At 36.4% G+C, this 13,257-nt stretch overlaps 1 protein-coding gene across 2 annotated transcripts in view; it reads right to left on the minus strand.

Annotated features, from left to right (window-relative positions):
- Positions 1-13,257, minus strand: part of DROSHA (drosha ribonuclease III) — a 67,389-nt gene that overhangs the window by 17,937 nt on the left and 36,195 nt on the right. For both annotated transcript variants that reach the window (XM_042839914.1, XM_042839913.1), the window contains 6 exons: positions 9,673-9,780; positions 8,840-8,978; positions 8,117-8,177; positions 6,074-6,133; positions 4,067-4,166; positions 1,345-1,447 (listed from right to left, as the gene is read on the minus strand). In XM_042839914.1, the coding sequence (XP_042695848.1) occupies positions 1,345-1,447; positions 4,067-4,166; positions 6,074-6,133; positions 8,117-8,177; positions 8,840-8,978; positions 9,673-9,780 (571 nt within the window). The remainder of the gene's footprint in view (positions 1-1,344; positions 1,448-4,066; positions 4,167-6,073; positions 6,134-8,116; positions 8,178-8,839; positions 8,979-9,672; positions 9,781-13,257) is intronic.

Here is a 13,257-nt window from a genome sequence, read left to right on the forward strand (position 1 = left end):
CAAGGTGGCCAGATTTTTGCTATGATCCTGACAAAAACTTACTGCTCAACCGGCTTCATGAACGATTTCATATTGGATGTTAAACAGCAAGCCTATCCTCTCATAGAATTCTCATAGAATCTCAATGCTTGTCCAATAGTCCTCCTTACCATGTCCCAAACAGACTGAAGGATATAAATGAAGCCAAAGATACATATCTAGACCTCATTTTCTGTGGTTTTTTTTATTATGTTGTTTATTCTTTTTTCCATTTTTTATTTTTAAATTAAAGATCAAAGCACCCCACAGAAAGCAAAAGAGTTAAAACGACAACTCTCACTTCTTGATAAGATGAAATACAATTTGGCCCAAGGCAGAACACACAAAACTTGCCATCTAAGCCTGCTGTGATCTTTTTTTCAAAGCAGAACAAAAAGCTTTGAGAGCCTGGATAGAATGTAAAGACCTAGAACATAGTTAAGCCTTTACCATAGTTAGTATCACATACAGTACATCTGTACGAATATGAAAATAAATCATACTCATAGTCAAGTTTGAGTTGTTTCATACAATTGAATGCATTTATTAAAAAAAGCTACTTAAAATAGAACTTGTGTGGACATAAGCAGATTTCTCCCTTTCTTTTTCCTGATTTCAGTAACTGTGTTCAGGCACCCCTGACTTCTCCCATGTAAATTTATCACAGACAGTCACTGATCAACATCCTCCTGACCAGCATCAAATTTGACCCAATTCCCCTTCATCCTCAGCTAGTGGGTTTTAGTAGCTTAATGACATATTGCCATGCTTTTTTGTATGTAAGAAAAATTGAAAACGGAAAGACAAAAAACCAAAACAATTACTGGACAAATGTCACGCTTAACCCACAGGTGATCAGGGCACAGAGGAAATGGTGGACTGCTGTATTCTGAAAGCAAACTGCAGATTAAATGTCAGGGCTGAAGCAGGACTCCCTGCTTGCAGGTCTGTGCAAATACTAATGGAAGCAGTAAGATTCCATCCTGACAGGTGATGGTGGACAAACTGCTTCCTCCCAGAAAACTGCACATGCCAGTCCTCAGTGGTGCATGAGTGGTGGAGTCCTGCAGCGACAGCTGGAAATGCCACACCACAACATCATGAAATGAGTGCATATTCTGTATGTGGGAAGCAGAGCACTGAAGATGAGATTCTCCTTTATAATACTGCACGTTCGTAGTGTTACACACATGGTATATGCACAAGAAATGAGAAGAGATGACAAATTTAGGCTTTACTGTTACAAGCACTACTCAGGACAGACCTACATGCTATGCAGACACAACAAAACAGAGCTACTTGCATACACAGAAACATGTGCTTTACCTATTAGGGCTTCAAAGCAGTTGGCCATGGCATGGCGGAGATCCGATTCCCTGCAAAGGTCTGGACCGTGAGCATAAAGCATAAATCGATCCAGTTCCAGCTTCTGCAGAACATGTAAAAGAGTCAAATAGATGGTTATAAATACCCAAGAGTATAAGTGCTAGTCACTGGAGCTCAATTACAATGCTACTACATAGCACCTGGATTTGAGGGAACATTAAAGCTGTTCTCCATAGTTTCAGCTCAGACATAGACTTTAAAGATAAAATTAGAACACTTTGTTTACAAGAGGCAAACACTGCAATACTGTGAGAAAGCCAGGAATTACCCAACCAAAGTTTCAAGGGAATCCAGAGCAAAGCATGTTACTAGTTAGATTTAGGAAGGGGTTCATAAGGAAGGCTAAGAGTGTGACAAAAAACATCTGATATCAGACGGATGTTAAAACATGCCATGTTTCTTGCTATTAGTTAGCCCCTGCAGGCTTTGCTTTCAGAAATGCCAAGGGGGCATTCAAGAGAACGGGACTTTATGCTCCTACAGGAAGAGGATGAGAGAATGGGAACTCTGGTAGATACAATCCAGTAAACATCTGACTTATTCCTTTATGAATTTCAACAGGTGGTAATACCAAAAGCCTCTGGGCATTGAAAGGTGAAAAATGATATTTTAATCCACAGTGCCACCTAGCTTTCTTTTCCCCTTCAACTGAACATCATTAACATTCATGTTTCATAAGCCATAATTCTGCTTGCCAGTCAGAATCTTAGGTAGTACGGAAGATACCTTATATAATATATGATAATTCTGCTATAGAAATGCAGGCCAGAGCTACTAGCTCCTCTTTCTGTATTCATCTTTTTGACACAAGCCCATTATTGAGATTTTTAAGGAGGAGAACCACGCATCTTGCAAAATTTGTATGAGAATAGGTACTTCTCAAATGGGTGCAAGTTGCTACTGATTGATTCCTCATTAACTTTGAACTTTGTCTTTCCAGAGCATATCTAAGAGGTAAAAGTGAACAAGCTGAGGTTTTGGGATGTGTAGTTTTAGACACACTTCAATTTGAAAAAAAAAAAAAAGTCTTCCATTTTCAGTGAGCAATTGCCTTTTCACTGCTCCTGAACAGAAGGAACCACCATTTACCACTTTACACAGTGCAGGAAGCACTTGCTACAGACAGCACCAAAGTGGTGCTTCTTTATAATGAATTTAAACTACTTAAAGACTATTTTCATTTGTTTGTATTAACTCTTTCCTCTAATATCCTAGCTCCAGTTTCAGAGATTGCATTCAGCACATTTTGCATGTTTTATCTGCTATTTCTGATTAAGACAAAGGGCTCAGATCATTTTTAACATTTCTGCTACAACTTCCCTTAGAAGCTACAAAAATTTATCTTCTGACCTTCAATTAAAATAGCATTCCATAGACTTATGAGAACTTAAGGAGTTGAGAATGTTATTGAGGAAGTAAACAGAACACAACATGATACTCCTTGGGTTAAAGGGCAAGAAATCAAGGTCACATAAAATGCACATGAACGTACAGATTTTTCAAATACTTCCAGTTCTATCTAATACAAATAGAGTTTGAAAAATGTCACAAATTTTCAGAGGTAGACCATTTAGAATGACAAATGCTGCGAACAGAGCTTGTAGAATATATGAACTCGCTTGATGTTAGTTTTAAAAAATAAATTCAATTGTCAGACAGTTTAATACCATTTTTAAAAACAAAGCCCCAATTGAACTGTTTTTCAATCAATTCATGTCTATCTAAATCATTAAAGAAAGCTTTGGAGGAAAATGATTGTGTTCATTCCCTACTTTGCATTTCTCCTGAGGTTTCAGCAAAAAGGCATGATAGAAATCATGCAGTTTTTTTTGCCAAAATCTCAAGACTGTATAAGCTTGTTTAAATTATTATGTGAGTATGAACAGACAAGATTAAAAGAGACTTGAAAACCATCTGCAATACACAGCGGAGTAGTTGGGGGGTGGGAAGATGTGTGCACATATGCATAGAGTAATATATTATAGCACTAAGCCTCAGTCTAGCCTTTATAAAAATGCTACCAAACTGTCTACAAACACAGACCCTATTCAGCTTCATATGCCAAATTTCCACACACCAGTATCATGCAGAAATGCAAAGAAAAGCTTCCGTCATTCACAGAATGAAATGAAATTCAGGGGCTACTCAGTTTCTTCCATGATTTTCTTTACTTTCTACTAGAACACTTCCTAACATATCACTATTTCACAGTTCACAGTAAATTTGAAGGTAAAGGGCTAAGTCGTGGAGTGGACAAAACAATCCCTTTCTCTCAATCTTTACACTGTCACTACTGCCTACTGCCATATTCTATCAGGCAGTTCCTTTACAGTCAGCCAGTTTGTTAGGGTTTCCCTTTCACTCCCACTACCTTTCTGTTATCAGTTTTGCCATTTGTGCTGAAGTAGTTAAATACAGAGACAACTTCAGCTAAACATCCTAAAAACCTATTCTGCTAGCAAAAAATTACTCAATTACTCTTCCTAAAAACCTGCTTTTAGAGTACTTCCACATTGAATAAAGCTCTTGTATCCCAAACCTTGTGCACAAAAAATTGCAAAGATTGATACTTGAAGAAGACAGATCCTTCAAGAAGCAACTCAAGCACTAATAATCTTGTATACGGGTTTCAAATACAGACATGTGAATTACAGGAGCATACCTTAGCCAACATGGCCAGATGTTGGTTCTGAACTATAGCAGTGCGGTACGTAGCTAATCCTCCTTCCTCCAGAGTGGGAAACAGGTAGTACAAGTGGACACTGGCAAAACAAAATCAAATCAGACGCTGGCAGCACTCGGTTAAAGATGATTCACATATGTCTTTACAGAAAACTGCTTTCCCATCAGTTCCTAGGTAGAAACACCACTTGAAGGTAAAGGAAATCAAATATTAAAACATTTCTCAATAATATTGACAGAGTAGCAGAGAGAGTAAGGAAGGAAGAGTTCCGATTCTTTACCAGACAGCATATAACTTCCAAACCCCTGCAATGACAAGCAACATCATTGTCTGAAGGTCTAGCAGCAGTGGGCCCAGCAAGGCTGACAGACAGAGGATGTTGAGGAGCAAAGCAGATGGGTACAGTGCAGGTTGAAGACCATGACTACAGTGCTTTACTGATGATACTTAGGATACAGTATCATAGGATACTATGATATCCTACATATAGGATATTATTAGCAAATAAGTGCTCTTAAATGCCAGCAAAAACAGGTTGCTTAAAAACAACAGCATTGAACAGATGCTAATGACACTAAAAAACAGAAATCAGTAGTCTATATTTACCATATCTATAAAGTCATTAACATCATAAACAGAAAAATGAGTGAAAAATCACAGGCTTCCAATTGCCTTTAACAACATTTATCATCATAAAAGTAAGATACTTCATAGAACAAAAACGAAACAAACGCAGTGATACAAACAAGACCTGATTAAAGAATAATTGATTCTGACTCTCATCGTATGGCTATCTAACCCATGTCAGAAAAGCTAGAGACAGCATCCCACAACTGGACGAATAATTAGTGTTCCCCTACCGATGTTTCATTAATCCACAAGAAAAGGAAGAATCTGCAGAAGGGTACAAAATTTAAGAACAAAAATTACCGTGGAACTCAGAGGCAATCTTATCAAGGATCATAACTCACAAAAGCAGAATCCTGACGTTGTGTTGGGGAATAAAGCCTCAAATTTAAATAGCTGCTTACATGCTTTATTGAATAGAAATGCAGCTTTTCTTAATTGAGACAAAAGTTAGCCCAAAGTCAAGCGATGGTTGATGAATAAAGACAATGAAAAATGTAAGACAATTCATTTAGTAAGTCTTCCATCTTATCAGCCTGTACTTTTCTGTGAGAGAAAAGGCCATGGGTTTTAAGGGCAGCAAAGACCTTTATAGAGTAGAAGCTTTTAATACTGAGTAGCTAATGGCTAGTGGAGTCTAATAGTGAATGGAGATATGAGCAATTTGGTTATTTTTAATCACAGACTTACTGTAAAGCTTTTCTTTATGCAAACAAGACTATTCCCTCATTAACAATGGTAAAACAAAGCAGTCAAAATGGATAATCTTTATTTTGTGCAAATTGGTTGCACTAAAAAAAAACCAAAAAAAAACAAAAAAAAACACAACGAAGGCAACTTTTACATTATCTCTGTATTATTCACTAATTTCTGAGTACTAGCAATGGACCCAAACTGGAGCAATTTTGATGAACCATGATTTTTTGCTATTACTTCTAAGTAATTTAGATTTGTCCTCAATAAAATCCTAATAGCTAGAAATTAAGAACTGCAACACATTCAATATTACCAGTAAATGTTCCTCACTAGCAGCTAGAGAAAAAGAACACATGAAAACAAAAATCTTAAAAACACATCTTAAAAATCTTTTTTGTAAGAAATTTTAAGAACTTCAACTTGTCTGCAGCCGAAATACTAATTTTTAATAACCTAAAATTTAAAGCATACTCCATGAAACGGAAATGGTTTTCCATCAGCAGCACTAGAAACATTTTCAACAGGAGTTTGTAGATGTGCAGCTAGAACATCAAGGGACTGCCAACATGGACAGTAGTGAAGCATGCACTACAAAGCTGAATAAATCAAATGGTAGGAGAATAACATACAAAAATGAGGGCTATTCAAGAATTCCCCATTTACCTTGTTAAGAACTCCACCACAGCATCTCCCAGAAATTCTAAACGCTCATTGTGGTTAATCCTGAAAAAAGTATTTTTTAGGTATTTTTACTATCAGTTAAATATCATATGCTGGTTATTTACATAGTATAACTAGAACAACGTTGAATTCCTTGCTAGCCAGACATGAATAACCACTCTTACAGCCTTCTGCCACACTTCAAGCATGCACAATCTTTTCCAAAGCAGGAAAACCACACGAATCATGAAACTGATGAGTGACTCCAGTGTCTTTGAAATTTTCCTACATTCTATTCTAAGACAGCATCAGAGCTTAAGAAACATAGAGAGGAAACAGCATTGGCATTCTGTTGATTGGCATTCTGCAGTACCCTACTGAGATTGAGCTGCCTTGTCCAGCAGAGGACATCAGGCAATTGAAACAAATGACCACCTTCAGTTTTCAATGTGCAACTAGGGAAGCAAACGTAATTAACATCAACACCTGCAGGGTGTGATGATTCTGCAGCAGATCTGTTGGTATGGGTGAGCTACCAGGGAGTAAAAATGCTTTCATTTTTCAAGGTACTTTAAAATACCATATAGACATGCACACTATCCTGCTTTCTGTAATTTCCTTTGAGCTCAAGAGGAAAAACTACTGGACAAGAAGATGCATTCATAGATGCTACAAAGCTAGTAGAACTTTATATTCCCTATGTTTTTCCTTTCTTTTATGTCTGCCCATGTTTTTCCTTTGTTTGATATGAAGTTTCATTTACTTATAAAACAAACAGGACACAACAACTGAAAAAGAATTCAACTTTGTCTCCAAATATAAACAAATTTCTGCTCTATATCTTTAAGCATGTAAGCAGCATCATATGGACTACACACGTGATTGTAAATGAATCAAAGCCACAGCCACAGGATTTCACTTTTTTTAAAAATTTAATATTTCTCAAGTGTTTGACAGCTTTGACAATAATTTGCATCCCCTCAACAATTACATAGTTTATGTGCCTTCTGAAACAGCAGGCCTTTGTTATGGGCTGAAAGAATTCAAGTACCTATGCTGTTAACAACAAAGTGTGATGAATACAGCAATTACATCACATTGCACCACAGCAGAAAATACATCTTTCCGATGCAGAATTTTATATCTGGTATTATTTCATGAGAATCAATGCAATTTAGCCTTATCTCACTTTGCTCTAAAAGAGATGAAAGAAGCTTGAGATTGACTCCCAAAGAAAAGGGCACGGTCTAGCTGAAACAGCATTTGGAGAAGACTACAACAATCCTTTATTCAAAATTCAACTTCTCCCACTCCCCAGCTTCCTCCAAAACGATGACTATTTAAAGACCAAGTTATAACATTAGTTAACCAATATACCCTCTATCCTTTAGTATTTGAAATCTAAATGTGCCAACAACTGCTTCTTGCATTATCTCTGTCAGCTTTGTTTATTCAGTTTGGCTACATATGGTGTCTGTGGCTATTTATTTGCACACAATTCTTAGTGGTTGTTTAAACGTTATTAAATAATGCCAATGACTCAGCTTTTTGTCGTTATCTGTTTAAGCATGTCTTTAAATTGGAACAGTACACCAGTGAAGCCCAGACTGGACATCACACTCATGTTAACAAGATGCCATGCCAGGAAAGTACTGCTATGAGGAAAGGTGATAGAGAGTCCAATTTACAGCAATGATAACAATAGCAACAAATCTTATTTTTCATTCTGCAGAAAGCAAAAGATAGCATTTTAGTTTTCCTCACCTCAAGGATAAAGAGAAATTGTAGAACTAGCTGTTAAAACCTTCCTCAGGAGGTCTCTGCAGGTATCACCAAACATTTACTATATCACTGCTATACAAACTTCAGCATATCCCCAAAAAGTTAATTCAAAAGGATTTTCCATTAAAATTATTTTCCAAGGCTCTTACTAACAATAAGTTCATAGATTTTTCTAAACACCTCTTTTTAAAACAGTTTCTCTCCTTGCAAACATAGAATGTAATTAATATCCTCTACAAATCTAAAATCAATAATTATTATTACCTGGAAGGAGCTGGATCATCCTGTCCCAAACGGGACATAATATTTATCAGGGTGTTTATTCCTACAAATATAAACAACGTGCTATTAAACAAACCACCTCTAATGCAATTCAAATAGACTTAGAAAGTAACTACTCAAAATGTTGCCTTGTAATACCTGTAACACAAGATCTTCCTATTATTTACAGAGCTTACTTACAGTGAGTACTGTCTTTACAGAGGCACTCTGCCTAACTTACCATAGACTCACTACGAGATGCTTTCATATGTTTGCGTTCAGAGAGTAAGACAGAAAGCCAGCAAGGAAGGACATGCCAAACATTACGTAAACAGTAAACAATTAAGTTAATTACATCTGAATGTATTTTTAAGTGGTAAAGAGTACTCTGCAGCACAGACCATGTATTCTCACATTAGGAAAATACTTGTACTGAAATCACCTCCAGGATGTTTACCGTATTGAAAAGCAAACTAAGAAAACAATACTTGCCAAAAATTAAAGAAAATACATCATTTATCACCTTTGCTTTTTCACAGCTAATCATTTGTCAACTAATCTCCAAAATTTAATCATTTAGAAAGGTTTCACTGGTTTCTGTGCAGAACCATTGAAATACTTCACTGAAGTGAGCTCAGAAGAGCAATGGCCAATGAAACAATAACGGAACTTCTTTTTACTGACTAAGGATGAAGCGATAGGAAGTGGTAGTGGTGTAATCCATACCTTTTTTTCTCATATGCATATGGTGAACTTTCCTGTCTCCATACTTTGGCTGCCGAATCCCACAGTTGGATAAGGAATTTCTGGCATGGTCTGGATTCATTCCAAAGTTTAAGTGATGACTTGGATGAGTCATGGCAAGCTATAACATAACACACACAAAAATGTCTTAGGCATAAAAAAACATACTAGATTGGTACCTAATAATTGTTATTTTTTAGTCTGAAGAAAGGCTACAGAGTGAAGACGTAAATTACTAGCTTGGTTCCAGCAATTTAAATGTAGGATGTATGATTTCAGATGTCAGAAAGAAGTGACACGCTCAATCATCACTTTACCTAATTAACTTTCAGTAAGGTTGTGAGTTTTTTTAAAAAAGAAATAAATTAGTTTTGAAGAAGAAAGCATGAATTGCCAATTTGCCCTACCTTTTTTGCTTACCAGCTTTGCTGACTTCCTTTAAATGCAACTGCGTTTGATTATTTAAAAATACATTACCAAATTGCAAGAGTTAGAAAGGATCTCTAGAGATCGAGTCCAACACTCTTGCTTAAAGCAGATTGCACAGGTAGGTGTCCAGATGGATCATTCTAACATTCATTCAAATTCAGGCCTATCACTGAGCAAAGATAGGGGTATGCCTAGATGCCTCTAATTTATTCAAAAGAACTGTTGGGATAACTAATACTTTGAAAGATCTGCAGTGCAAATGACTGACTATTTTCAAGCTATGTCAAAGCAGTTCATTTCTGTGACTTTATATAGAAGATGGGATTACGGACAAAATAATTTGAGGAAGACAAAACAGCAAGCAGTTTATTTTTCGCACATCTTACCTGCAGCAAGCACCTATCTCGAAAAGTGTAGCCTATCAACTTGTCCAAATGCATCAGACACTGATGGTAGCGAATATGGTGGGTGAGGACAGGAAGCATCATTGCGTGCTAAAACAAACCACAAAAAGAAGCTTTCAACTTCAGTGTACAGAAGACACTGTTGAGTAAGCTATAAACAGAAACACATTCCATTTGTCACATGACCCACTGATTTTGGTTTAGACGACAGAACAAGAGAATTGGAGTTTCCCAATCCCCATCGTCAAAGATTTGCCCATCTACATAATCACAGTGATGACCTGTATCAATACAAATAGAATAATAGATACATAATAATAGCCTATTACCAAAGCATTCTGAATGAGTTTTAAAAATGTCTGGTCAACGGAAAGATCCATTTTCAATAAGCTGTGACTGAATACAATGCTAGATGCTTCTTCACTTTGAGGAAGAATTAAGGGCTTTTTGAAATGTCACAGTCTGGCAATTTCTGGGATAACGTGGTAGCAATCGAGGAAAGATTGTTGTATGTAGGACACAGATAATCTTTTCTGTTGGAGGAAAATTTAAATTAAAATTAAGCTATGTTGCATCAACCAAAGTCTCCCTCTTTCAACGCTTTAAAGCAGTATTTGTACACACTGTACAATTTTACTGTTTGTGAATGAATTTGTATTTAAATAAGTAGTATCAGTTTACCAGTACAGCAGTACAGCAAGTATAATAACTACAGACATCAGAAGTCTTGTACAGGAGTGAAAAGTGAGAGCACTACAAGAACTTTATGAATGAAACCACTTCTGTGGCACTGATGTCAAATCTCACTTCATTTCTGTTAGTGGCATTATGTGAATATATTCAAAATAACAATGTGCCTTAAGGCAATATAAATCCAAGAGCCACCCATATTAATTTCAGAAAAAAAAAAGAATGTATCTGATTACATATATTGTGTGGAGAGCTGAAAAAAGAGCAAAAATACAAAGAAGGTGATGTGTGATTTATAATGTGACACAAAGGATTTCTGCATGTCATTAAAGAAGGGACAGTAGAAAAAAAATCTTGAGAAGTTTGAAATACTGAGAAGAGAATAACCATTAGCAAAGATTTCCACTTAAGTAAAAGAAGGTCAGTTCGGTTCTTTAGTACTGAATACATAGCTAAAAGGTAGCAATGCACAGTAACTGGTTAACAGTAAGAAAGCAGCTCTCTGGATCTCTGAATGCAGAAAATGGCAGAATGGCAGAAAAAAAAACGTAACCACTGCAACCAAAATGAGTAAGTTATTCTGAAATTGTTTCCCTGTTACTCATTTAGAGCCACTTAGGGTGATGCACAAGCCGTGGGAATATTCCTCTCATCTCCACATAAACTCTTCGGAAGTGCTTCCTATGTTTTCCTTCATGGAAGAAATTATTTACAATAAAAATGTTGCTTCCCTGCCTGTATGTTCCACTGCACAGACTGCCAGACAATAAAGTCCCTCAAGCCAAGTCCCTTGGTTTTCTTTACACTTAGCAACCAGCACACGTGGCCCAAAGTTTGAGAATTGGAATATGAAGTTTTCAACTATATCAGCCGTGGTGAAGTGAACGAGGAATAAATATCTCCTGAGAGGTACACTCAGAGAGGAGGTCTCTGATTTGACTCCTGCAGTTATACTGACAAAGTGCTGCTTTCACAGCACTAAATACTTGATTGATTCAATTAATGTGTGTCATGTTAGATTATAGCTATTTGATGTTTCTGATGTTTTATTTATCTCCATAAGAAAATAAAGTGGAGGCTTTTAAAGTTGCATTAGTCTAAAAGAACAGCTAGTGATTACAAAAAATTTCCCCTGAAACAGTACGGGTACAGAAGTTGCCCCATAACCTTTATACTTGAATCAGGTTATAAACATACTTGTAATCGTTATGTGTAGGATTCTAGCTGTGCTGCATTTTTTTTCCTGCTGCAGCTGCCATGGCAAGCAGCAGACTCTCACAGATGCCCTGCTAGTCAGCAGTGACATCCTCCCCAAGGCTGCTAGGAGGCAAAGTTGCCAGTCTCTGGGCGGGTGCTTCTGACCTGGAATTACCAAGAAATCCAGCAAGCCAACATAGTTTCACAATAAATCATTTCTCTCCTTATCCTGAATACTCAGCTGTTGAAGGCATGTCAGCAGCAACACAGGATGTGAAGAGTGGGTATCTTTTTGGTGGGACCAGTCTGCACCAAGGGTCCCATCTCAACACTGGCCAAGAATTGCACTTCACCTACTGGATAATTTTAAATAAGCCTGGAAGAAGATTGTCACTGCACATTTTCAAACCATCATGCTCACTTTTCTTCCCCTCTCCCTCTAAGTATTTCATTTTGAAAAATCACAAAGACCAATGTTACAGCTATGTAGAACTTAGAGCAACTTTGAAACTTTTAAGTCATTGTAATAGCTTTAATCTTCTATCCACAATGCCTTAAAAAGGTAAGGAAAACGAGCTGTTTATAACTCGCTACAGATTCACTCTGCCCACAGAGTTGATTTACATCTATTTAGTTTTAACATGGAAAAAAGCATGTAGTAACAATAGCAGCCTTTCATTTTTTACAGATATACTTTTTACCTACTCTTGACCTCTCCAAGAAATAAAATCAAAGGACTTTTCTAGTAGAACTGCCTGATTTAGATATTCTGTTTGCAAGTGTGCTCAAAAGCACAAAATAGCTACATTCCCATCATCCTTTACTGATTTGTTGTCCTTCAACAGCAAAACGAAAACCGAAACATCCAGTGATACATTAAAAGATTAATTTTAAGATGATATGAATAACAAATAACTATCTCAATTCTCTCCTAAATTAGAACTTGATATTGTTTCCTTAACCTATAAAAACAGACACAGTTTACTACGAAAAAAACAAAACAAAACAAAACAAAAAAAACCAACACGGTAACTTTTCTCTGCTACTATTTATTCTTTGGCTTCAGAAGCAATAGTAAATCAAAACAAACATTCCAGACAGGAAGAAAAAGCTATTTTAGTTATTAGTTTTTCTCTCTTAAACAAGTTTCTCCTCCAGCCTTAGGGAGGTTTCAATACATCAACACAATTTCTAATTATACCTTTACTAAATCAACCCTAAGTTAATACTGATTAAATTTTTAGTCTTCAATTCTTAATCAACACCTCCCAAACACTAAAAATGACCTAATTATACTACCAGTAAATTTACTTGGCTGTTACACTTATTTGAGTTTTGCTAGTACAATATTAGACCAAAAAATGCTGGTAGCTGTCATCTGCTTTGAAACAGGATCCAGCAGAGATCTGTACCTTGAAAATGTCTCACATATGGGACGTTAACTTATCTGAAATACATCTTCCTACTGAAGGTTATCTTTTTATAATCCATGTTTGTTTTTTTTGGTTTTTTGTTTTTTTAATTTCTTTTCATGTTTCAGTGAAAAAAATAAATTAGAAATCCTTAAACAGAAAAATATCTTAAACTAAAAACATAACACCAACCCAACTGATGGATGCAGAAACTCTTGATGTTTGGCACTAGAACCAAGACACAGCTGATATAAGTCAAGGCTGCTGC

The sequence above is a fragment of the Centrocercus urophasianus genome, unplaced genomic scaffold, assembly GCF_019232065.1.
Source record: "Centrocercus urophasianus isolate 14NV4802_14NV808 unplaced genomic scaffold, USGS_Curo_1.0 seq_11, whole genome shotgun sequence".
NCBI lineage: Eukaryota > Metazoa > Chordata > Aves > Galliformes > Phasianidae > Centrocercus > Centrocercus urophasianus.